The sequence below is a fragment of the Pelodiscus sinensis genome, chromosome 24 (genome assembly GCF_052426305.1).
Source record: "Pelodiscus sinensis isolate ZL-2025 chromosome 24, ASM5242630v1, whole genome shotgun sequence".
Lineage (NCBI taxonomy): Eukaryota > Metazoa > Chordata > Testudines > Trionychidae > Pelodiscus > Pelodiscus sinensis.
This window is the reverse complement of record NC_143075.1, coordinates 7,383,162-7,409,743: the sequence shown is the minus strand read 5'-3', so window position 1 is coordinate 7,409,743 and position 26,582 is coordinate 7,383,162. Positions and strand designations below refer to the sequence as shown.

Genomic DNA, 26,582 nt, shown 5'->3' with positions numbered 1-26,582 from the left:
ATAGAAAACGCACACAATTTGACATGATTGTCTGAACAGCCTAGAAGATTTGGATTCAAATTGTTCTTAAACGTTTACAAAAAATGTCTAATAGGGCTGCTCTCTTTCTGCCATTGGTACTTGGAGTCTAAGCATGTGGACTCCTCTGGCCATTTCTGAAACCCAGGCTTTGGATGAGAGAATTGTGTGGCTTTCCTTTCTTGGTTTATGACTGGAAACATTGTTTCTTTTCTCCATTATACCTGCAAGAAATTAGCCAGTTAAAGATAGAAAGGTGCAACGGATATAGTCAATGTTTTTAAAAAAGGAAAAAAGTTTACTGTTCCTTTCCTATGCTCTTTGTTGCTTGAGATCTTCGGCCCCATTCCAACAATTTGCTTCTTACAGGAATACCTGTGTACCCACACAGAACCTCTTAAAATCTAGGGGATTCTGCACTGGTGCAGGGTTCTTCCTGTGCAGAACTACAAATCCTTATAGATAAAGTAGATGGGCTTCAGAAAGATCATTCACTCTGCAACTGCTGCTGCTAGATTCAAAATCATTTACCCATTTTGTGAAGGGCATTATGTTCATGTAAATGATTGATTCCACAGAATGGGATCTAAAAGTCATACTGCAGCTTATAGGTGTGCTAGGCAAGACAGACTTTCACTGTCCTGGGCTTGGAATAGTTACATCAGAGCCAGGATTAAGCCTACATGTCTAGCTTTCAAGAATACAGTGAATCGTGGGCAGACCAGGAGTACTGGGAAGGATCTGGGACTGTCAAAGTAGCTGCTGGAGCCAGACTGTAGGCTGGGAGTAGAAAGCATTTTTGAGCTGTCTAAAGGTGCTGTGGACAAGGGAGAGAATTGGGACTGGAATGATGAAATGATTGGCATCAAAGAATCTAGGTTAGATTTCTGACTGTTGGGCAAAATGGCTAAAATGTATGGTGTATGCATGTATTGCCATTGCCATGATCAAAGAAAATATGCTGTTAAACACAGGTGGGACATTTCAGCTTCTTAATGTGACTATTACCTTAGGTATTAGAAATAACTAAAAACCTAGCTTAAGTGCCAGTGGATGCCCAGTTGGAGCTAAAAAGTGTAATTCCATTATATTTTGGTACATGTGTTAAATGGCACATTACATTGTGTTATCATTTAATGGGTTCCCCCGACCAATGGATATTTTTAATACACTTGAAGCTCTGATCTAGCATCACTTGTAATTAGTTATTATGATGTTCTCAGTATTAAGCAGTCATTTTAGAGTTTCCTTTTTCGTATAACAATGTGGTTCGTAGTCCTCTGAAATGTTTTTTTTCTGTGCCACGTAGCAACTCTTGAAGTTCAGAAGAAATGTAGCATGTAGGAAAAGAGTGCAAATGTTGTAGTGAATCTGTATTACAATCTAGCTGTCTTTAATCTTTTGTCCTTGAAACATTTGGTTTATATGGGAAGTCAGCATTCTAAACACACTCAAACTTGAGAAAATGACTGAAAAAAGTTTCATCTCAATTATTATTCTATAATACTGTATTACTGATTGTCTTTAGATAAAAGCTGTCTCATAAACCAGCTTCTCCTGTTTTAATCTGAAGTTGCCTTAATCCTGTATTTGTTGTATGGTTTTTTGGGGTGTTTTTTTGCAAGAAGAATAATTTACTTGTCATAAATTCAGTATTGTGAGTTTAGATTATTGAGGGAATGATCTATGAAGATGTTTATTTAAATAGATGGATATATAATGAACAAAACTGGTGGCGAATTTGTGTTTAGTGTGAAAGTCTGTTAGTCCTTTATTTTTCCTAAAAATTCTTATCGTGGCTACCACTATAGTCCGGATACTAGTCACTGCTGTCATTTATGTGATTCTGATTTGTGTTAAACTGAGATTCTGTATGTACTGAATTTTACATGCATATGTAGTGCAGTTGCTGCATAATAAGCTATGTGTAAGTGTTCACAGTATCTGGGCCACATGGTGGGTAGCCCCCATGGCTACCTTGAGACCAGTGTACACTAACACAGAGGCTCATGATGATATAAAATTGTAGCCAAAAAAACCCTCTCTATCTCTGCTTCTGTTTTGATAATTTATTTCCTGGTATATGCACAGATTACACGTTCATCTCCAGTTTTAGAATAGCATATTTAGTGACAAATGTATATTGATATATAATTAAAATAATTAGAAATTTATGAAAATGAAATGCATACATAAGTTATAACTTCTTAATCAGGTATCTCCAAATATGGCAAAGCTATTGGTCATTAAGTAGAGCTAATTGTAATGTTGGGGGAGGGAGGACTAAGAAGCAATTTTAAAGTTAAAGTGTTTAAAAAATTATAGGGTTTTTTAAAAAGTACCTTCATTACTTGTCATGCTTGCTTAATTTAGACAATCTAAATGATTTTATTCAAAACCCTTTGGACGGAGACTAACCATTCGAAATTTTAGGTCAAATGGAAACGAGAGAAATTCATGATTGTTAAAACAGGGTTTTTTAAACTGAAAGGCTATCTCAAGCTACTGTATGTTTGTTGTAGTTGTGAGTAATTTTTGGGACATGTCTGAAAAATGTTTCTGAAAAGACCTTTTTCAGAAGTGAAAATCTACTACTTTTTCACATTTCCCAAACATTTGGGCCTATAAATATAAAAAAAAATCAAGAAAAAAATCAGTACCATGAGACTAATGCATGAAAAAAATGAATTTTTTAAAACAGAAAGTTAAAAGTGGTGAGAGATCAAAACTGGAAAGAATGGTTTGTACCTGAGTTAATTTGTTCAGCGACACAACAGTATTGATCCTAGCTCTAATACATATCATACAGCTATGCTAATAATATGGATATAAGCTTTCATATGCTTCTAAGTATTTGGAAAGGCAGGTATTGGAACACAATACAGGTATCTTATTTTAATGAATCCTATTAAATGGTGGAATAATGAGGATATAAAATAACTTGATGTGACATATATAAAGTTGTGAATGAAAATAGCAACTCTTATTTAAAAAAGGTTGAAGCAAATGGTAATTGGTATTGTGCCAAGGGGCAAAATAAAAAGGTACAGAGCAAAATTAAAATGGAAATCTTCTTGGTTTAGTTTCTGTCAGTGAATATACTGGTGGTATGTTTTGAGTATCCTTTTCTGATGGGAGTTCTAATAATTGCAGGAAAACAGGAATAAATTCTGAATTGTCTATTGACAAAGAATAGGAAATGTTTCTTTTTCAGGGTAGTGATCCAGTCCTGCTAATTCTCACTTGGTGCAAGTAGTTCCCTTGACATAAAATCTGTAGACTTGAAACCAAATTAGGAAGATCTTCAAATGGAACCTATATTGCTATAAATGAACCCTTTCAAATTAATCTGCTATATATCTGAGAGAGTTTGATTATCTGTTCAAAAACTCCTCCTAAACCAAGGTTGGACAAGATGCAGTCTGAGCTGGATCTAACCTGCCAAGCCTTTTGATCCAGCCTGCCCTGCTACACCTCCACCCCTATGCCAGTTGAGACCCAGGGGTGGGTAAGTGTGTGAAGTGCCGCCACTAGGGCATGTGACACCACAGAGGGAACTGCCAGCCATTCTGAACAGCTGTGCACCCCGGGCAGGGCAGGGAAACCTCCCGAACTCTTCTGCCTCACAAGGAAGTGTGTGAAGTCTCCCGTGCACAAGGAAGTGTGTGAAGTCTCCCCTGCACACGGTGCCTAGAGGGTGCCGCCCCTTACACCTAAGGCCCCATCACTTTGGGAGCAGGCCGTGGCCACTACTAACATTGGTTAGGTTCTCCCCCTCCCCCTCCGGAAAAATTATTGCCCACCCTTGTCCTAAACAGTAAGAGCTAGGACCCCCCCCCCCACACACACACACACATTCAGTATACAGCTTCCCCTTAAGATCATAGGATTGGAAGAGACCTAAGGAGGTCATTGGTCCAACCCAAACTAAATCATCCCAGCCAGGACTTTATCAAGCTGGGACTTAAAAACCTCAAGGGATGGAGAGTCCACCACCTCCCTAGGTAACCCATTCCAGTACTTCCCCACCCTCCTAGGGAAATTAGTTTTTCCTAATATCCAACCTAGACTTCCCCCACTGCAGCATGGGACCATTGCTCTGTCTTCTGTCACCACTCAGAAAAGCTTTTCTCTAGCATCTTTGGTACCTCCTCCCCTTTTCAGGTAGCAAAAGACAGCATAAGCCCAAATTCCTTCAGCCTCCTCATAAGTCATGTGCTCCAGCCCCCTAATCATTGTTGTTGCCCTCCACTGGCTTCTCTCCAATGTGTCCACATCCTTTCTGTAATGGTGGGGCCAGAATTGGGTACAGTACTGCAGCGCCGAATAAAGACGAATAATCTCTTCCCTAGATCTGCTGGAAGTGCTCTTACTAATGCACCCTAATATGCCATTAGCCTTCTTGGGTACAAGGGCACACTGACTCAATATCTGGCTTCTCATCTGCTGTAGACCCCAGGTCCTTTTCTGCAGAACTGCTGCTTAACCAGTCGGTCCCCAGCCTGTAACTGTGCTTGGGATTCTTCTGTCCCCAGTGCAGGACTCTGCACTTGTTCTTGTTGAACCTAATCAGATTTCTTTTGACCTAATCCTCCAATTTGTCTAGGTCATTCTGGACCCTATCTCTACCCTCCAGCATATCTACCTTTTCCCCCTAGATTACTGTTATCCACGAACTTGCTGAGGGTAAAGTCCCCTGATCCAGGTCGTTTATAAAGATTTTTGAACAAAACCAGCCCCAGAACCAACCCTTGGGGCACTCCACTTGCAAGTGAAAACCAGCCAGACATTGAGCTGTTGATTGCTACCTGTTGAGCCCAGCAATCTAGCCAGCTTTCCGTCTACTTACTGTCCATTTATCCAATACTCCTTTAACTTGCTGGCAAGAATACCGTGGAGACCATATCAAAAGCTTTGCTAAAGTCAAGGCATATCACGTCTACCACCTTCTTTATATCAACAGAGCCAATTACCTCGTCATAGAAGGCAATCAGGTTGGTGAGGCATGACTTGCCCTTGTTGAATCCATGTTGACTATTCCTGATCACTTTTCTCTCTTCCAAGTGCTTCAAAATAGATTCCATGAGGATCCCCTCCATGATTTTTCCTGGGACTGTGGTGAGGTTGACAGGTCTGTAGTTCCCTGGCTTCTCCCTATTTTTAAAGATGGGCACTACATTACTGGCTGTTTCTCCACGGGAAAGTGCACAGTTTCTTCCATTCCCTAATCTGTCTGGGAAGCGCAGGGGGCAGATGAACCCTGACCTGCCCCAGCTGGAGGAGATGCACCTCTACCCCATCTGTGCCCGCTGGAGCTGCACCGGTCTTGGAGAGGTGCTTCTCACCCAGCCCCAAACTGCTGGCATGAGAGAGGTTTTGGATAGTCCTCTCTCCCCATGACAGCCTGCATACTGAAACCGTTATGCCCAGCTCCACCATTTTTTTCCAAAAAACAAAAATTGAGTTAAGGACCCATGCAACACCGGATAAATCTTCTAGTATTACACATTTTGTCAGAGATGCGATACGCTGCTGAAAATTGGGAATACTCAACATTCAGGAATTTTGAGGGAAATTTTAGTTTGGGGGATTGTGTGGTTTTTGTTTTCATTTAATCAAAATTATATTCTAGTTCCCTTCTCAGCAGTTAGGAGGAACAAAAAATCACAGAATCATAGATCTGGAAGGAGGACCTCAAGAGGTCTTCTAGTCCAGTCACCTGAACTTAAGGCAGCAGTTAGACCAGCAGTTCCCAACCGCCGGTCGGCAAACAGCGGTGGCTCAGCTCTCGCAGCCATGGTGGCTGATTTTGCCCAGCGGCGGCACTGGGGGCTGAGGTGGTGGCATCAAGAGGAGGCGGAGCAGGAAGCACCTCCCTTCCTCCACCCCCTCTCACCCAGACAAGATGGCGTCCCAGCCAGGGCTCTGCACACACACACTCTACCCATGAGGGCGCGAAGAAGGAGGGAGTGTGTGCACCGCCAACAGCCGCTCCCCCTGCCCATGGAGCAGTAACGGCCACACTTCCTAGAGGGGGCAGCCTCGCTCTGAGGAGTGGGTGGGTGGGGTAAAGGGTAAAGGAGTGTTGGGTGAGTGTGTGATGGGGTCACAAGCCAAGAGTGTGGTGGCATGGGCTATAGGGGTCAGAGGTTAAAGGGTCAAAGGGCACTGGGTGTAGGGATATGGGGTCAAAAGATGTTAGGCACTGAGAAGCAAGGGGCTGGGTTTGGGCTAGGTGGACAGGTAATATTTTATTTGCATAATGAATATTCAAATAACATCTTACCAGTCCACCAAAAGTTTGTGAATGGGTTTGCTGGTCCACGGTATAAAAAAAGATTGGGAACCACTGGTCTAGACCATCCCTGACAGGTGTTTATTTAACTTGCTCTTAAATATCTCCAGTGACAGATTCCACAACCTTCCTAGGCAATTTATTCCACTTTGTAACTGTTGAAAATGAAAGTTTTCATAACATCCAAGCTAAACTGTACTTGCTACATTTCAGCCCATTGTTTCTTGTCCTGTCCTCAGAGATTAAAGAGAACATTTTTTCTTCCTCTTCCACGTAACAAACTTTTATGTACTTGAAAGCGGTTATCATGTCCCCTTTCAGTCTTCTCTTCTCCAGATTAAACAAACCCTGTTTTTTTCAATCTTTCCACATAGGTCATATTTTCTAGATCTTTAATCATTTGTGTTGCTCTTCTTTGGACTTTCTCCAATTTGCCCACATCTTTCCTGAAAGGTGGCACCCAGAACTGGACACAATACTCCAGTTAAAGCCTAATCAGTCTGGGTATGTCTACACTACCCCGCTAGTTCGAACTAGCGGGGTAATGTATGCATACCGCACTTGCTAATGAAGCCCGGGATTTGAATTTCCCGGGCTTCATTAGCATAAGCGGGGAGCCGCCATTTTTAAATCCCCGCTGCTTCGAACCCCGTGTAGCGCGGCTACACGGGGCTCGAACTAGGTAGTTCGGACTAGGGTCCTATTCCGAACTACCGTTACTCCTCGTGAAACGAGGTGTACCGGTAGTTCGGAATAGGCACCCTAGTCCGAACTACCTAGTTCGAGCCCCGTGTAGCCGCGCTACACGGGGTTCGAAGCAGCGGGGATTTAAAAATGGCGGCTCCCCGCTTATGCTAATGAAGCCCGGGAAATTCAAATCCCGGGCTTCATTAGCAAGTGCGGTATGCATACATTACCCTCCTAGTTCGAACTAGGAGGGTAGTGTAGACATACCCTCTCAGAGTAGAGCAGAAGAATTACTACTTGTCTTGCTTACTGCTCCCCTGCTAGCATTCCATTCCCATTCCCCACATGCATATAGAATATATTTATCAACCTTGGCAAAACTTCTTGGATTTCCCTTTCAGAACTGGTTTAGTCAAAAATACCATTTTTTGAAAGTTCCGATTTTGGGGGGGGGAGGGGGAGAGAGAGAGAGAGAGAGAGAGATTTTGACAGATGCATAGTGCATTGATGGATTTTTTTTTCCCTCGAAATTATTTCTGTTTAGTGCTACTGAATTTGGTGGGATTAACAACAAAGACACTATCCTATGGGGGTGATATTTCACACTTAGATAAATGCTCTCTTCTCATGTATTTAATGCCAGACTTTGGACCTGCAATACTTGCATTATGTACTTCTGCACAGTAATGGAATATGGATAGTTAGCAAAAAATTTTCCTGAAGTGTGGAATTAATTAAAAAAAACATTTCAGTAATCCAAAAATTAAATAGCACTAGTACAATACATGGTTTTGGTAGTAAAGGAACTGATTTTTTTTAATATTAAATAAGTTTATGCCAAATATAAATAATTGAATTAATGAGAAGTAAAGCAAAATAAGTGGAAAAAATACTTCCAGGTTCCTTCCCACTGACAGAAGTTATATTGGTTGCGAGAGTGAGGAATTTGCTATAAATACATCAGAAATCAGTAATAAAATCTCATTTGCAGCATTAAATTCAACTGCATTACAACCATCAATATATCTAATCTGAAAACCTACATTGGCAGTAAATTTGGAAATTTTAATCTGGACATTTCCAGCATAGACTTGATTTTCAAATCTTATATTTTTATTAATTTGCACACCAACAGCTGAAAAATAGGGATCCTAGCAATATCTATTGCAGAGTTGATTATTATCTTTATAGGGCACACAGAAGGACATATTCTTGGTTAAATACGTTCTTAGTGCACATCTCTTAAAAGCCAAAGGTCAGAGGGGTGGGAACCTATGAACAGCAACATTGATGAATATTTTCAACAGTAACTGAGAAATGAACAAGGATTTAAAATAGCTACAATCCCTGGGATTTAGTGATAGTTAAGTGATTAAAGACTTTACTAAAGCTGTCTCTATCAAATGACCGACATGAAACCTGGTGGTTGGGGTCAGGTAGGTCAGTCAGAGAGAAGTTCAGAACTAAGCCAAAAAGCACTTGCTCAAGTAATTCAGAAACAAGTTTTTTTAGGACTGTATTGAATGATATATAAGCCTTCACTCATTTTGTTTCTTTCAAAAGTAATTTGTAAGTACAACATAGGTAAGATAGGAAAAAATTAGGAAAAACTTACCAAACAACAGATAGTCTACTCTAGTCACTCTTTTTGACCCAAGTCTTTGTTTTCAGTCACAGAACATGTCAGTTTTCACTGAAAGGTCTGTTTTGCAAAGACTGCCAGACCTAGGTCAGGTCTACACTAGCGGAGAAAATCAATGCAAGATACACAACTTCAATTACCGTATTTTCCGACATATAGGGCGACTGGGTGTATAAGACGACCCCCTAATTTTTTAATTAAAAGATAGGGTTTCATCTTATACTCCAGCGCCCCTCCGCCTCCTTTGCTCCCGGTGTCCCTCGTCTGCTGGAGATGGTCCCCAGCAGACCAGAGGCACCGGGAGCAAAGCCGCAGCAGCTTTGCAAAGCCTCGGGGAAGCCGGCGGGGGGGCTCCTCCGCGGCTTTGCAAAGCCTCGGGGGAAGCCGGTGGGGGGGCAGCCCAGGCGCGCCTGGGATGTATACCCGGCGTACAAGACGACCCCCGATTTTTTGGGGATGTTTTTTAACATAAAAAGTCATCTTGTACGCCGGAATATACGGTATGTTAATTGCATAGCTGAAGTTGACGTATCTTACATAGATTTTCTAGGGTGGCCCCACAGCAATGGGAGAAACAGTCCAGTTCACTTCCCTCACTCCTTATGATAGCAAGGAGTACCATGGGAGATGGGGTGTCCTCAGAGTTCAATTCAGTGGGTCTTTGCTAGACCCACTAAATCGAACCCCAGAAGATGGATCACCAAAATGTCAATCCTCCAGTAAGTGGAGACAAGGCCCTAGATAAATCTGGCATGAAGGTAAACTTGAAAATGCAATTTTTAATTGTGGTGGATTTCTGTTGTTGGATAATTGTCTATTGTTTAAACTGCTTGAATTAGAAAATATTTCATAACCAGAAACTTGTTTGAAGCCTATTTTAACTCACATTCCAATATCAAAGATTCCATATCACTAAAAAACTTTTTGTCACTACTTCTCTTTCACCATTGTTCCACTGGCAGAGGTTCTAAAATCATGTAATGGCAAAAGCTGCAGTCAGACCCAAGGAGTCCTGACTCCCTGTCTGAGTATGGTCATAAACCATATACCCTCCCCAGTCTTGTATTTGAAGCATTTCCATTGACTGGCATGGCTTGGAGTATCAGAAGTTTGAAAAAATACAATCCCGGTGCTCCATACTTTTTAAAGCCTGCATACAGTCACAGTAAACCATACATTTTAAAGCCTGCCTCCATTAAGCACTCTGCCCATTTGAAAATATATAAAACAGCTTACTTTGTAACTGAATGCTATTTAACGTAAATGTGTTGATTCCAAACGTGCATTTTCTACTCGGTAAAGTGGCAAAATATATCCATGCTGTTTGGTTTCATAATCAGCTAAACCAGTCTTTCCCAATTGGTGCTCCGGGGAACCCTGGGGTTCCGCGAAGTAAAACTAGGGGTTCCGTGAGGAGCCGGCACTCCCCCGCCCCCTCTGAAAGAGAGAGCTGGCTAGCCGGGAGAGGCATGGGCAGCGAGTTGTATGGGCTTGTGGTGCCCATGCTACGTCATTATTTGGAGCTGGAGCAGGCCCCGGCCTCCCCTACACGTCCTCCCACCCTGGCCCCAGAGCGTCTCTCCCTCGACCCCATCCCTGTCTCATCCCTGCCATGCGCAGCCTTCACTGAGCTCCCCCTTTCTGGCTGCTGCTGCCCTGTGGGCGTGCTCAAACCGGTAGGCAGGGAGACGCCCAGACCTGACGTAATGTCACGACCCGGGATTTTAAAACTGCTGGGTGCTGCATTGCTCCATGTGGCTGAGTTGCGGGTTCAGAGTCTGGGGATGGAGCGCAGACTCCAGCCCCCAAAGTGGAAGGTAGAGGAAGGGGAAGGGCTGGGAGAGGAAGGGGCTTGTGCAGAGGGGGAGGAGAGGGGAAGGCACCAAAAGGACAGGGTAGAGGAGACACAAATGCCAGGGGGGCAAGTACAGACAATGAGGAAAAAGGCAGGAGGGGGGATAGAGTGATGCTGGGAGAGGAGAGAGTAAGGACATTGGGGGCTAGAGGGGAGAGGAGGAGGTGCTGGGAGAAGGCTTGAAAGAAGGTGTGGGCATGAGGAAGGTGGGGATGGAGCAAGTCATGTATGAGGGGAACGGGGGCAGAGGGTAGTGAGAGGGTGGGCATCAGGGAAAAAGAGGGCAAAGGAGGCAGGAGCAGTGAGGGAAGGGGGAGGTACCAGGAGGGTGCAGGAGTAAGAGAAGGTGCAAGTGCTAGGGAATTCTGGGGGTGAAGCAGAAGGGCAGGCATCTGCAGGGAAGGGACCAGCCTCAGAGGAGAGAGGCAGGGTAGGTTTGTAGAGGGATGTGTTAGGAGAGGGGATGAGGAGGGGTAGCTCACATGAGCAGAGTGGGGCTACTGGAGGAGTGGGCACGGGGGGGGGCGAGAAGGGCTGGTGGAGGGGGGCAGGTCTCAGGAAGACTGAGGGCAGTGAGAAGGGCAGGAGTCAGTACAGCAGAGGAGAGTGAGGAGTTGGGAGGAAGCAGGCACCAGGGGAGGAGACATGTCAGCAGAGAGAAAGGGTTAAGGTTTAGAAGATATTTATTAATAACTCGGGTGCCACAGTGGCACATCCAAACGAGCCACATGAACTCAGTACTCGTACACAACACAAAATTCATTTTGCTCATGCGAGGAAAGTCTTACATCCACTAGCCCCTGGCTTGCTCGGCATTCCAACCTTCCACCTGAGCCCAACACTCCCGAGCCTGGAGCACCCTCCCCAAGCCAACATCCCCTTCTCCTTCATCCAAATTCCCTCCCAGAGCTTGTACTTCTCATCCCTTCCCCCACCCAAATCCCTCATTCCCACCCCACAGCTCCTGTCTCAACCTAGTGAGAGTGTATAAGGCTGGGGATAGCAAGTGATGGAGAGGAGGGGAACAGAGCGGATGAGGCCTCAAGGAAGGGGGGTAGGGGGGGTTTTTGGGGAAGGAATGTGATTTTCATGCATTGGTGGGTCCCTCTCCCCCCCCCCCATTTTTTTTTCTTGACAAACCTAGGGGTTCCTCGAAATTCTGAAAAGCTGAAGAGGGTTCCTGGGCCAAATAAAATTGGGAAACACTGAGCTAAACCAATGTGTTCCATTCTAGGCTTTAGAAAAAATACTGTGAATCCTCTAGTGTTGGTTTATGTGGAAAGGAGAGACCTAAAACTTACAAGAATAGCTTGTGTCCAGTACTCGAGTTAGAATCTTGTTGATTTATTTATGATTTATCTGTATGCATGCTGTAGAGATTTATTAAACGTGACAGGTTAGCAGTGCAAAAAAAACCCAACAACCCATCCCTTGGTCTTAGGAAACCCCTTTGAGGACTCTAGCATAACAAGTTGATGTATAGACGTTCTCAGATCATCCCCTTTGATTTTTGATGAAGAAGCTCTGGGAATTTTTATATCTGAAGTGTTATAAGGATCAAAAAGCTAATTGTAACTTGTTGAACCTCAGTGCTTGCTGTTGAACAGCTATACTCCAGCATGTGGTTAAAATAAAAAAGCCTCTGAATTAAATATGGGAGAATATTAATATGGTGCTATCCAAGGAAGGTATTAACCAGGGTATTTTGTGAAACTGTTTTCACAAGCTTATTTCTTAACCGTAAATTTGTCCATAAACTGAAACTTTTCACACATTGGTCAGAGGAGTGAATTTTTAACGATTTGTGGGGAAGTGAAAATTTAATTTGGCAGTTGGAAAGGTTAATGTTATCTCAGCTTTGTGTACCTGCTGCCGGTAAACAGTCTTACTTATATAGGGCCATAGCTGAGCATTGTGTTTTATGGACAGCTAAGAAACACTGTCCATGCCCAAAGAATCTTGGTCATTGTCAATTAAACCTTACTCATTTTCTTCTACTTACGTGCAGTATTCTCTCCTCAAACTAAAACTGACTATAGAATCACAGGTTTGGAAGGGACCTTAAGAGGTCAATTGTTCCAGTCCACTAAATATTACCTATGCCATTCCTGATAATGGTTTGTCTAACCTGCTCTTAAAAATCTCCAGAGGGAGATTCCACAGCCTCCCTGAGCAATTTTTTCGACTGCTTAACCACCCTGGAAGGAAGTCTTTCCTAACGTCGAGCCTTAGCCTCTATTGCTGCAATTTAAATCCATTGCTGCTTGTCCTATCCTCAGAGGTTCTTTTGCCCAGTAGTTAAAGGACTAAAACTTGAGGATAATTATACTTTTTGCTTTTAGAGAGCATATTGTGGCCAGTGCAGTGAAAGGATATGGGGTCTCGGAAGGCAAGGCTACAAGTGTATCAACTGCAAATTGCTGGTGCATAAACGCTGTCACATACTTGTTCCACTGACCTGCAAAAGGCATATGGTAAGTTTGTGTTCTGTATAAAGTTAAAGTGTTTTTTCCACCTCCAAGTTCATTATTTCCTAAGAGTATTTCCTAACTGACAAATTGCTGTTCATGTATGCGAGTCACCAGGTTTGTATCAAATACTGTGATATCATGGACACAGTTTCTGAGCTGTCAATTTACTAAATGGAGAAGGGGAGAGAATATGTTTTGTGATAAATGAAAACAGAGTGAGGAAAGGAGACCGTTGTGCTTTTAATAAATAAAAGAAGACTTCAAATCCAAATTCTTATTGGTTCACAAGAAAGTATTTATTTCGCAGGTATATGAAAAACGCTGTTTGAAAATCCTTCTCATTTGCATCCTCTGACCCATGGGAAGTTCTGCAGAATGAAGAAGCTCTCTCTTGTTTTTACATCTCCATTTGTCCCTCAAAATCCTGAGTGTCTCTGGGTCCTGCTACCATTTTAATCTCAATCTATTAAATACTCACCTTCTCCTGATCTGTCCATTTCCCTTCATGATCCCTGCATTGAGAACTCTGGCATTCTTCCAGTCATAGACTTGAAACTTTTTTGTCCTTTCCTTCCAACCCACAATCTTTTCCAAACCTGTTCTGTATTCAGTATCTTACTAGTTAGTTTGATTTCTTCCTCTTTCAAATCCATCTTTTCCTCACCATTACAACTACTGAAACTCTCTTCACATACCTTGCCTTGATTACTGGATTCTTTGCCATCTTGTTGATTGACTCAGATACAATCTCTACATGAGCAGGAAATATTCTTGTAGCTTCAGGGGGTAGCCAAGTTAGTCTGTTACAGAAAAAAAAAACAGCAAGCAAATGGTCCGGTAACACTTTATAGACTAACAAAACATGTAGATGGTATCATGAGCTTTCGTGGGCACAGCCCACTTCTTCAGATGACCGGAGTTATGATTAGAGGATAAGGAAACTCGAAATAAATAGTAGAAGGGAAGGTGGGAGGCAGGGGGTGGGGAGGAGAAAGATGTTCTGTCTCCCACCCCCCTACCTCTATGCATAAAGTAGAGTGCTAAACCTGAGTAGATAAAGCTCAAAGTCAGTGGATGGATAAGGCAGGAAGGATACCATTCAGAATGTAGTTACTACTTAGAAAGTTATCCTCTAATCATAACTCCGGTCATCCGAAGAAGTGGGCTGTGCCCAAGAAAGCTCATTATACTATCTACATTTTGTTAGTCTATAAACTGCTACCGGACCATTTGCTAAATATTCTTGTAGTTATTTGTGCTCTGAGTTCTACATGTGAATGGTTGATAATTCGCTACAAAACGAAAACTGAATTTAATTACCTTTATTAATGAATGCAGGACCTTTTGGGACAGTGGGAAGTTATTTCTTATTTTAGCTGACGCAGGGAATATGCTGATGCTTTATACTGTTTATATAAATTCACACTAAACATGGATTTTTTTTAAATAAGGAATGGCTGTAGTTTCACATGATACAGCCTCAGAAATCTTTAATTCTGTGTATATTTTATAGTAAAATATGCTGGATTTAGTTTTAAAAGAGAATTATTAAACATGACCATGTTTACACTGCACTGTGCAGAGGACAGATAGACTTTTGATATAGGCTCTTTATAATTCATTACAAACCATCATGTTCTGATAAATATTTGTAATACCTTACCACCTGTCCTGGAAGCTTAAATTGTAAATTTCTAGCTATATCATTTATATAACAAAACAGATTTGTTTAAACATTTAGGAAGAGGTATTCAGATGGTATCAAACACATTACAGTAACTGATGGATTTTTTTTTCTATTAATTATTATTTTACCAGGATTCGGTCATGCCTTCCCAGGAACCTCAATTAGATGATAAAAATGATGAAGTTGACCTCCCCTCAGAAGAAACAGATGGAAGTAGGTATTTTTCCCACTAATGTGGAATTGATATACTTATGTCTTTGGATGTAAATATAGTCATAATAGGGACTCTGTGTTACCATTATTAGGAATTATTAGTATGTTTGCCTTGTGGTAACCATGTTTCCAGAATGAGAGGCACAAGGTATATGAGGTAATATCTTTTATTAGATCAGATGATATTTGTGAAAAGTACAAGCTTTTGAACTACACAAAGCTCTTCAAAACAGGGGAAGGAAATCTGAGGGTGTGTCTGCATTACAGAGTTTCATCACCAAACTTAATGTTAACACAGAAGTTACCAAAGAAAAAGTTGCCAAAGCATGTTTACTTTTGCTCCCTTTGTCGACATATCATGACCATATTTTTACTCTCTTATTGACAGCGTGAGTAATGCACTGTGGATATGTATTCCAGAGTGACAGGTGACACCATCTGTTGCTAGGCACTGCGGGAACGTGGAATGGTGTGCAGTATGTCTTAGCACTGTGCAAAACACCCCATCAGGCACTGCTTTGTTTCCCAACCCTCTAGAGGTTTTCAGCATCCTTTAATGCCATTTTTCCAACTCTCATTCTTTGCTGTGCACTCCAGCATCTGCAGTGAGAAAGCATGGATCCCACACTTCTTTCCTATGCTCTGTTCAGTGCCATGAGGATATCATGCATTGCAGCAGTTGCTCTTGAAGTTACTGACAGAGGAAGAAGACTTGCAAGGTGACAACATTCTGCATGAGATGGACAGCAGCAATCTATCATTGCATTGGGCAGTTACAGAACAATTGTGAAGGGTAGACTGTCACTTTTGGGCTAGGGAAACTAATACTGAGTAGTGGGATTGCACTGTCATGAAGGTATGGATAAAGAGTGGTGGCTATAGAACTTTAGGATGTGTAAAGCAACCTTCCTGGAGTTGGTCCCCGAACTGCAACACCAGAACATCAGAATGAGAGCTGGCCTCTTGGCAGAGAAGCATATGGCAATTTGTCTAAAAGCTGGCAACACCTGACTGATACTTGTGTGCTGCAAGTCAGTTTGGAGTGGGCAGGTTTACCACTGGGGCTGCACTATTCAAAGTGTGCAAAGCCAATAAATCACATTCTGCTATGGAGGACCATAACTCTGGAAAATGTACATTACATAGTGGCTGGCTTTCCAGAGATGGGCTTTGCTAACTTTGTGTGTGGGGAGGTGTGACAGGGTGCTTGCTCTGCCCAGGCCCTTTAAGGGCAAAAAGCTGGCCCTCAGTGAGGGCTGAGAGTGAAGCCACAGCTGAGTCAGTTGTTGCTAATGAGGACAGAGCTGGGGGCTATATAAAGAAGGGCTCCTGGAGGGAGAGGGGAACTTACTGCTGCTCTGGAGAGGGAGCAGAAGTTACTTGGGTGCCAGGGAAGCAGAGCAGTGCTGGGAAAGGAAGGCAGGGCTGAGGAAGCTCTGGCCAAGCAAACTCCCAGGTTGCAGGGCCTAAAGCAAGGCTTAAGGCTACTAAGGCTGCAGAGGGGCAGCCATGGTAGGCAAAGGCAGCAGGTTCACACCCCTTTGCCAGTGATGAATGTCCATTACAGACTGCAGTTTGCCCCTGAGGCAGGGGCTAGTTGAAGGCTGGTAGTGGATCACTGAGGCAAGGTGGGTAGAGGGGAACTGGGTGTTCCCTGGGAGGAGAACTGGGTGCCCCTTGGGAGGGGAGGACCCTGGAGTGCAAAGCTGGATAAACACCTAACCTCAGAAGGGGGCTCAGAGACACTGGAGTGGGCACTTCCAGAGGGCAGTGTCTTGAAGAGGACACCGTGGTCCAAGAATGATGCAGATCTGGACTAGAGAGGCAAGCGAGAACACAGGGAGACACCAGCTAGAGGGAGGCGTCCAGTGAGTTGACAAGCTAATTCCCGGGGCTACCGGCTGGAGGCACCATGGTGGTGAGTCTGCTCCGTGACAGGAGGCAATAAATGGCACGCACACATGTTCCAATTTTAGCACCAGGTCACCTTGCTACAGAGTATATCAGTAGGAAGGGATGCTTCTCAACGTTACTTCAGTTATAGATTACCATGGGCATTTCACAGACATCAGTGTGGGGTGACCTGAAAAGGTGCATGACGTATGCATCTTCAGGAACACTGGCCTGTGCAAAAAGCTGCAGGTGGGGACTTTCTTTCCAGACCACAAGATGATAGCTATTCACATCAGGGAGTGTTTGAGGAAGCACTTTGACAATGAAGGAGCACTGAAATCTACCTCTTTTGGGATTGCTTCCCTGCTGCATCCCATGTAACATGTCCATTCAAGGAAATGCTTGAACAGCCTGTACCTGGGCCAAAGTAATCACAGCCATTTTCCCTCTGATCCTTGCAAGATGCACACATCTCTGCAGACACTGTAAACATGGTGAGTGTGCGGGAAGGACGGGGTTAGGGTGTGCGTAGGAGCAAAAGAGCACATTTGCAGGGAAACCTTTTTAATAATGCCACACTTCTCTATAGACAAGTATCACTGTAACAGACATCTCTACTGACGGCAAGAAGGGCTCAACTTCTGTATGCTAGTGGTTTTTGCCCTGCTCTATATGCAGCCCATCTGTGCCATGGTGGTCCCTGCACTACTGATTGAAGAATGATATGGGCGACTGTCCTACAATGGAGGAAGAAACACAGCTGCGCTGCCTTGGAACCTCATAGAGAAAATTAACAAGTGTCTCAGGCAAAGTTTCCAGAACCTCTCTCTGCAGGAATCAAGTGATCTTGGTGTGCATCGACAATCTGCCTGGACATAATGACTAGCTACAAAAGACTATGCACAGTTCACAGAAAAACAGCCAGCCTTCTACTTTTCTCTGCCTTATACTCACCCCTGCACTCCCCAAGCCAGAGCCACTCACTCTGCATCTCATCTGCTTCCAGCTCCCCGTGGAGAAGCTACTGAGAATGGGTATTTACCTCAGGAGTGGAGAATTATTCCTGACTGCTTGCTTAACTGGGCAATCCATCTGGGAGCCCCACATCCTCCTCTAACTTCACTCTTCATCTATTAATTCACCCTCCAGGTTAGGTTCTCTTTCTGCGGACTCGGTTGCCCTCCAAAGTATCCACAGTGCTCTTAGCAGTAGAGGTGGTGGTTTCCCCCCAAGATAGCACCCAGCACACTATCACCTGCTGGATCTTTCATCATTTTTCTGCGAGAGTTCATGTGAGAGTATTATGATTTGTTTAATTCAGAGGTAAAGGGGTGCACTGCTCCAGTAAGGACTGGCTGTGCTGTGCGCACTTATGAGAACCAGCAGTATTGTGCATGCTTTAAAGCTTTTAACTCTTCTAGAATACTGTGCCCCTTTCAGGAGTCATATTTGTTTTGTGTACCCCAAGACAAATAACCCCCCTGCCCTCAGGCCCCCCCCCCCCCAACTTCTGGTGGCTTGAGGGGAGAGAGTGTAGGCTCCTGGTGGCTGAGTGGAGGAGAGAGGGAGAGAATGTAGGCCCTTGGTAGGGAGGGGGAAGAGAGAGAGAAAGAAAGCAAGCACAGGCCCTTGGCGTCTGGGGGGGATGATATTGGCAACATTAGGGAGTTGTTTGAAAGCTAGAAGAGGGATTCAGGAAAAATTTCTTTCAGGAAGTCGTCCCCATCAAATATGAGTTATAGTTATTTGATGACACCTGTGTGGGTTACAGTGTAGTGTGATAGGTGGCAAGTAGATGAGTGCAGTCAGTAATTTTTTTTCTGTATTGAGCCAGGTTCACTTCAGGTATTTGAGTGGCAGTTACCATGATGCAATCTACTTCTCTGAAGTGTAAATTGGTCCAATAAAAGATATAATCTTCCCTACCTTGTCTTTCTAATAATCAGTATTACAGTAGTGCTTCATGGATCAGGACTCCATTTTGCTAGGTAATACATCCATATGTAATGCCAAGAGTCCTTGTCCCCAAAATCCTACATTCTTGCCATGCCCTCTGCCTCAGTTGTCCATATGTAAAATGGGGGTTGGTAAGGCTGGATGAGTCATTGCTTGTAGAGCATTCTAAGGTAGCACAATGAAAGGTACTGTAGAAATGTTTAAAGCTATGGTGTTTGGGGATTGTTTGAGGTGGGTTTTCACAAATTTTAGAGCCTATAACTTGTAAATTTGTTGTAAATATACATTGTTAGTCAATGTGGTAACATTTGCAAGGAATAAAAGAAGCTGAGTATGCTACAGAAAGTGAGCTTTTTAGCCTTTAAGTTAGGGGGTATCTGACTGTTTGTACATTAAGATGTCTTTACCACTCCAATCTCTAGGCTCCATCTTCTATCCACAGTCTTTTTACTGAAGAGGTCTGGATAAAACATTCTGGGCCTGTGAAATATGATTAAGCAAGTTAAAATAGTCACTGTCAAGTACCAAAATGCTGCTTTTCCCCTATTCCAGCACCCTTTCTATGTGCTATCGAGATTGACAACTAAGTAGAAGAATCCTACCTGAATGTCCAGTGGGCAAAACAAACTGCTACCCCATGACTACTAGACTATCTTTGATTTAATAATTTTTCTACTATGTGTGGGATAGCTTTAACAATCTACTTGTTCTGTGTATCCACTTTGTCTTGCAGTACCTTACATTCCTTCAACTCGGAAACATGACAACATTAAAGATGACTCTGAGGTATTTTTTAAATTATTTTTAAAATTTATATTTGTTTTCTGCACATATATACTTCTAGACTAGAGAATTATATTTGCCATGAGTTTCATCTTGCTGTAGATCTTCTTTTATCAGTAAAGGAAATGTAGGGCTCCTGCCCCGAAAATAAAGTATTTTAGAGATTTTTAATGTGTTTCTCAGACTTCTTGTTTTCTATTTTTGTTTCATTCACAAAGTGTGAAAGACTTTTTTTTCCTGTTCACAGTGCAACTCTCCATAAATCATAATTGTTGTAATTTATTGGTCTTTGCCTCCGAATTAGCAGCTTACAATGATTTAACATTATTTCAGTACTTGGCTGTTCTCCTCTCCAATGCATGTACACTGCTTATCACCCTCAGGCCACCCCTCCACAGATTAAAATTATGAATCTTGGTCCAGTCTCACTGACAATGTAAGTCATTAACTATCCAGTTTGCTCTGAAATTTTGCAGATACATAATACACACTCAATTATAAAGGGCCCTGAAGAAATAAAAGTAGAATAACATATGCGTAGGTTTTATTTTTTGGTTCTTTTGTACAGGGTTTAACAGCATCTCTGCATACTAAGAATGTTATTCCCTTAGTGCACTTTGACAAATCCCAATACACTTAAAATACGCCTAAAGGGCTTCAGAACAATAGTTATAAAAATACTTCTGGAATATTTGAAATTAAATATGAAGCACTTTACAAAGCACTACCAGCTTGGTTTCCCCTTTTCAACAAAACTGCACCATCCATTTTCTACTACAATCATTGCCACTGCCAGTAATTCACACATGAATGGCTCTGGTTAGTGTATAAATTGCTTTGCTTTTGATCATGTATGTTTTTTAAGAATCATCTTAAACAAATGCACTAAAAGGGGTACATTGGAATGACTACATACAATTTTTATTAAACTGTCTAAAATGGTTATTGAGTTATATTGCAGTAATACCAAAAGGCCCACTAATAGAAAGCGAAGTCCTCTTGTGCTAGTTACTGTACAGTTGCAGATGAAGACAAGTTACTCCTGCCCTAGTCAGAGCTGTTTGCATTTTTCTACCTTCTTAGATGAGTGATACTAATTTAAATAACATACCCTGCACAGACACAAATGTGGTATGCTGGAACCTTGCTGACTAGACACTTTAAGCTCAATGCAATCTCTCTTTAATAACAGTCAATCCTAGATCAAGACTTCTTACATAAACACTTCCCATAGATTGGCAGAACATTGATCTGCCTACAAGGACAGTGGTATGAGGTCAAATAAAAATAGACCATAATGTATTGAAGCATTGTAAACATGGGTAATGGGGTGTAACTGGAGGATATATTGTACTTTAACTATTTGTGACTTTTATTTAGAGTATCTCTAAATCTCTCATTCCCAGTCAGCAAAATTATATGATTTTATTTAATGCCAAGAAATCTCCCCACAAATAAAACTTCTATCAAAATAACACATTTTCCATTTTGAAATCTCTTCCACAAATGTTCACTCTTGGAAATCAGCACGGTGCTGACTAGGGATGTGATAGAAATGTAGCCGTGTTAGTCTGGGGTAGTTGAAGCAAAATGCAGGACAATGTAGCACTTTAAAGACTAACAAGATGGTTTATTAGATGATGAGCTTTCGTGGGCCAGACCCAAAATCCTGATTAATCGGTTAACCAGTTAAACATTAGGTTAACCTAAGGTTTAACTGATTAACCAACTAAGCAGAATCCATCCTCTGTCCAGGGGCTGCTGATGGCAGGGGGCTCCCAACCCCACCCCCGGGGCTGCTGCTGCCATCAGTGGTGACAGGAGGTTCCTGGCCCTGCTGCCACCGCTGGTGGCCCCAGGGTTGGGGTTGCTGCCAGCTCTCATCCCTGCTGGGGCAGCTCTGTGCCTGTGGCAGGCCATGGATGAGGGTCTGCTCTCTGACACCAATTAACCAGTACCTGGTAGGCATCATGTGGTAAGGATGATGCTTACTGAGAAACCAGTTAACCGATTACTCGTTCATATCCCTAGTCCTGACCAGCAACTTCAATTTCACTACAGTGTGTTTGACACATCCTGGAACTGCTCAACCTCATGCCAAGGCAGATGTACTCAGTTAGCATAGTAAGGTTTCTGTATCTTTCTGTTTAGATCTTCATTATTAATTTGTATCTCCGTATTTCTCAGAATGTGCAAGACATTGTTCACTCACACACAGAACCCTAACCTAGAAGGGCTAACAATCTAAGAACTGAAATCAGACCCTCTTTGCTTGGTCTAAGTCCTTCCTTTACCAGAGTAGAGAATACAAGAGTTTTAATGTTGGATGGATACCACATAGCTTTAAGCAAAATCCTGAGAGAGTATTTTTGAAAAAAATAATTTTTTTCTACATCACTGGAATTTCTACAGCCTATATAGGTGGACAGAAAACCTAAAGTGGAAGTTCTTGATGCTTTAAAATGAGTGATCAGTGATACACAACTTTTTTCCATTGTATGAATAACAGCAGAGAGTTGCATACCATTTCCCTTGTTCTGATTTATCATCAGGAAAGAATTGTGGCTGTAGAATTTTTATTTTAAATGTCTCTCTATCTGACTTTGAATTCTTTATCACCTTGGAATTTAAATCTCTGAGGGAGTGTCTTGACTAGAAAATGTGATTCTGTTTAGCTGTAATGTGTTAAACAAGCCTGACCTAAATCTGGCCATTTTTTCAAGACAAAAACTACATTTGGGGACTCTGATTTGATCATTATTTGGTCATGTAATACAGACCCTGTTGCTTCTAGATCATTAATGTAAAATTTTGCTTTGATCTGTATAAAGTCTGTTTCCAAGGCAGGGGGTTCTGCAGGCACAATGTACAGAAGTAGAAACTGGTTTACATGTTAAAAACAAATTACCCCAGTAAAAACAGTGCATGTAGTAATCTTAGATTAGTGTTTCTTAAACTTTTTAAGACCGAGGAACACCAAACAATATTTTTTTATGGGGAACACCAAGGATGTTTGTTGAGCAAAACAAAGCAAAAAGCTTGCCCCTTTTAAGGACGGCCATTTGAACTCTGTTCTCTCTACATATGGTGACCATATTTTCTGAACCAAAATTAGGGACGCATTACCTATACCCCCTGACCTCTGTTTACTATTACCCTGACTCTTGGGGTCAAGATGGACACATGACCAGAAGTAAAAGTAATAACCCTCTCTAAGAACTTTTCCCACCATCCTCCTACTCCTCTCTCCTCTGGTGCTGGTCTGTCCCCTGCAAGTGTCTGCCCTTCTGCTTCACCCCCAGAATCCCCTGTCACCTGCACCTTCCCTTATCCCTGCACCCTCCTGGTGCTTCCTCCTTTCCTCATTGCCCCTGGCCCTCTTCCTCTCTGATTCCCATCCCCTCACCACCCTCTACCCCAGTTCCTCTCAGTGCCCTTCCCCTCTACTCTCCTGGCATCACCCTGTCCCCTCCACCCTCATTGACACTTCCCGTCCCTCCTCCTGCCCTTTTCCTCTTTGTCTCCACTTGGCCCCCTGGCATTTGTCTCTCCTCCACCCTGTCTCTTGGTGCCTTTCCCTTTCTTCTCCTGCTCTGCCCCTCTCCGCTCAGCACAAGCCCGGTCCTCTCCCACCCTCCTTTCCCCTAGTTCTCTCCAAGCCCCTCCCCCACCTTTTGCCTTCCAGTTAGCGGGGCTCGAGTCTGTGGTCGGGCCCCAGAAGTCCCCACAGGCCTGGCCCCAGCTGCTTCCAAGGCAGCACCGCTTGCCTGGCCTGGAGCTGGGCCGCCCGCGGTGCTAATGTTAGTGCCGCATTCCAGTCCCCGCACGAGCTTTGATTCCCATTAGGAGGAGCACGGAGGGAGAGGGAAGAAATCCCCACCATCCCAGATCTGGCTTGCAGAGCGAGCGGGTCACTGCACTGCTGCTCCCCCAGCGGAGTGGGAAGAGGTGGGGGAGAAAGGGCAGTGCACAGAGCACACCGGCAGAGCCTGAACATATCCTGCTCTGCAGCACTCCGGCCGAGCTCTGCGCAGTCTCTGCCAGGATGCTGGTGGCAGCTCCCAGGAGCAGCTCACCACTCCAACCAGTGCCCCTCCTCCTCCAGCAGCGGTGGTGGCTGCCTGTGGATGGAGGAGGCCGGGATGGTGGTGCATGGCAGAGGCAGTCCTGCAGCAGGAAGAAAGGGCCACGCAGTGTTGGGAGGGCCTTGCCGGACAGCAGCACGTGCTGCATGGGAGCTCTGGACGCTGCACGCCACCAGCAGCAGCCCTGGCTGCTCAAGCAAAGCACCGAGGGAGCCACTTACGTGCTGGGTGGAGGCAGGGAGTTGCTGCTGCGCCACGCTAGCGCTGGGTGTCCTTAAATCTAGGACTGTCCTGGGGAAAAAAGGGGCATATGGTTACTATATCTCCGCGGCACACCTCCGACTGCCTCGCAGCACACCGGTGTGCCGCAGAACACAGTTTAAGAAACGCTGCCTTAGATGATAGATCTGCCGCAACCTGTTGACTGTCACATGCTAGCCTTGTCACATGCACCATGGATGGTGGTTTTGAACAATCAGTATGTCAGGAATTGGCAAACCAGCCACCACTGGCCAAAATAACACTTTAATATAGTTGTGCTTTGCATAGTGTGGTGAGCTGCTGAGGATAATTGTGTAGATATGTATGGTCTTATAGCAGTTCACCTGCAGCATATGGAAACATTCTGCATCTATTATTAAAAACATGTTACTTGAGATTAAATATTTAGCAAACTATTTCCTTTGGCACACTTAATACCAAGTAGAAAAAATATGCCAAGGAAGTTTTTTTAAAAGAATGTTGTTTTAGTGCTGTGTCATTCTTGTACTGTTTGACCAATCTGTGTTTGAGTAGCATACACACTGAGCAAATCCTGTCTGTTAGAAGTTTAACTTGTTTTCTCTAACAATTCTTAATTAAGAAGTCTTCAACTGTTTATGAATATGTATCTGTTTGTCTTTATACAGGATATCAAGCCAGTTATTGATGGAATGGATGGAATTAAGATCTCTCAGGGGCTTGGACTACAAGACTTTGACTTAATCAGAGTTATTGGACGTGGAAGTTATGCCAAAGTTCTTTTAGTACGGTTAAAAAAGAATGATCAAATTTATGCCATGAAAGTAGTGAAAAAAGAATTGGTCCATGATGATGAGGTAAAAGTCTGTTGTTCAAATTTAAAATACTGAATTGAATCATGGTTAATGTATTAATGCATTAGTTTTAACTAGTTAATGAAGGCAAATGTACTAAGAATGTAACCTGTAATTTTGAACAAATATTTGTCATGTAGTGGAAGCTTGACTGACTAGTAAGTTGGTGGCATCAACGTTAAGTATGGCACAGATTGGTTCTGGGAGAAATGTTCACAGCCTCTGAAGTAACTATGACAGACAAATTGGCTAGCGGTCTTAGAAAAACACAAATGAAATTTTTCTAATAAACCTGGATTTTGTTGAAAGTCTAGCCTTTTGTTTACTGGCTAAATAGAGCATTGGGTATTGATAGTTTGTTCATCTGCGACTGAAAGGATAGCAAGATGTTGCCTCCCTCACAATTTCAGCTTGTAGGATGTCGGAAAAAACTAATCAATGAATGCTGCACTTCGTAACAGGAGCTGAATTTACATTATAAAATGTTGTTAATTTTATAGAAATACTCTGCAAGTGCATTTTGGGTTTGTACACACACAGAAGAGACATACATGTAATATAATTCTGTAGATAATTTTTCACATTTGGTAAACCACTGGCTTTTAAAGGGGCTACATCAATATGATATTTTTAAATAAAAAAAAATCCAGTCTCTGTGGACCAAGAGTATGTCCTGTTTTTTAAAATTGCTTTAAAAATATGGTGTAAATTGGTATGGTTAGGGAGTGACAGATTGAGAGGAAATCATGACATTGATACCACATTCATCAAGTAAATGGACTCGAAAAATAAGAGTTTTCAGTATCTTCTTTCTATATTAGGAGTCTTAACTCCTGATTTTGATAACTATACGGTTTTCAGACACACATATGATTTCCAAGTTGGCAGTCTCCCTTAATTCCATGGCTACTGGAAGAATAGTTTACAAAAGGCAATATTTTGTTGCAAAGAATTTTAAAAAAAAATCTGGTGATGGTGGTGATAACCAATTTCACTAGTTGCTCTACTTGTTACTTTTCCAGAGACTGTTAGTAGAAGAGTAAGGCTACTGAGGCCACATCTACACTACACAGAAGATTGACATGCCAAAGGTCAATCTTCTGGTGTTTGATTTAGCAGGTTTAGTATAGAGCCATAAATCAAATGCTGAGGGAAGCTCAGGCCAGCATCCTGTATTCCTCCTTTTGTGAGGAGTTAGGGAATGCAACAGGAGCATTTGCTCCTGTTGGCCTCCCGCTGTGTGGATGGTGCAGAAACGCAATTTCTTTCGGTTCCAGCTATGTAATTAATGTAGCTGGAGTTGCAGATCTTAATTTGACCTTCTGCTGTACTGTAGATCAGGCCTTTGATTTGTTTTTTATCTTTAGATTTGCTCACTTAAGTGTTCAATCTCACTTTTCGTTACCAGAAAAAGGGATTAATAAAAAGTTGCTCCACGATTACATTTTTTGTTTCTCTAGTTATTTCTTTCAGTGCCAATGAAAAATGAGGAGAAATTTTTAGTCAGCTTTGTAGTTGCCTTTGAGAACAAGAAACAGTTGAAAAAATTCTTACATTGAATTACTTTGAATTTGTGACTCTTGCACATCATAACATAGAAAATTGATCTAATTGCTGCTGTTTGCCACAAACTAGCATCTAGAAGAAATGGAATTTTATGAATACGCACAATCTAAAGTGATGGAAATTTCATTTGATTGTGTTTCAGTGGTTTAAAAAAAACAACATTACTTAGCAATCTTTTCCTCTTTCAAATATCAGTGAATTTAGAATGCATCAAACTTGCTGATGCTTTGCCACTGACTGTTAGTGTTGTAGTAGTAGGATTATATTCAAAGGATATTGTCACCCAAGAGGAGTTGAATCTTGGATCTGCTTCACCTGATTTCATTAGAACAGAATT

General features: G+C 42.6%; 1 protein-coding gene and 1 long non-coding RNA gene across 9 annotated transcripts in view; one reads left to right on the top strand and one right to left on the bottom strand.

The window, feature by feature from the left end:
• PRKCZ (protein kinase C zeta) overlaps positions 1-26,582 on the top strand; it is a 219,227-nt gene that overhangs the window by 118,478 nt on the left and 74,167 nt on the right. For all 8 annotated transcript variants that reach the window (XR_012897330.2, XM_075906563.2, XM_075906559.2 and 5 more), the window contains 4 exons: positions 12,840-12,971; positions 14,787-14,868; positions 19,451-19,503; positions 24,494-24,682. Coding sequence is in view for 7 of the 8 variants with exons in the window: in XM_075906563.2 (XP_075762678.2) it covers positions 12,840-12,971; positions 14,787-14,868; positions 19,451-19,503; positions 24,494-24,682 (456 nt within the window). In the remaining variant the exon portion in view is untranslated. The remainder of the gene's footprint in view (positions 1-12,839; positions 12,972-14,786; positions 14,869-19,450; positions 19,504-24,493; positions 24,683-26,582) is intronic.
• Positions 14,847-26,582, bottom strand: part of LOC112545139 (uncharacterized) — a 32,429-nt gene continuing 20,693 nt past the window's right edge. Inside the window, exons 3-4 of the long non-coding RNA XR_003088570.3 lie at positions 23,807-23,876; positions 14,847-19,197 (exon numbers count right to left, since the gene is read on the bottom strand). This is a non-coding gene — a long non-coding RNA (uncharacterized LOC112545139). The remainder of the gene's footprint in view (positions 19,198-23,806; positions 23,877-26,582) is intronic.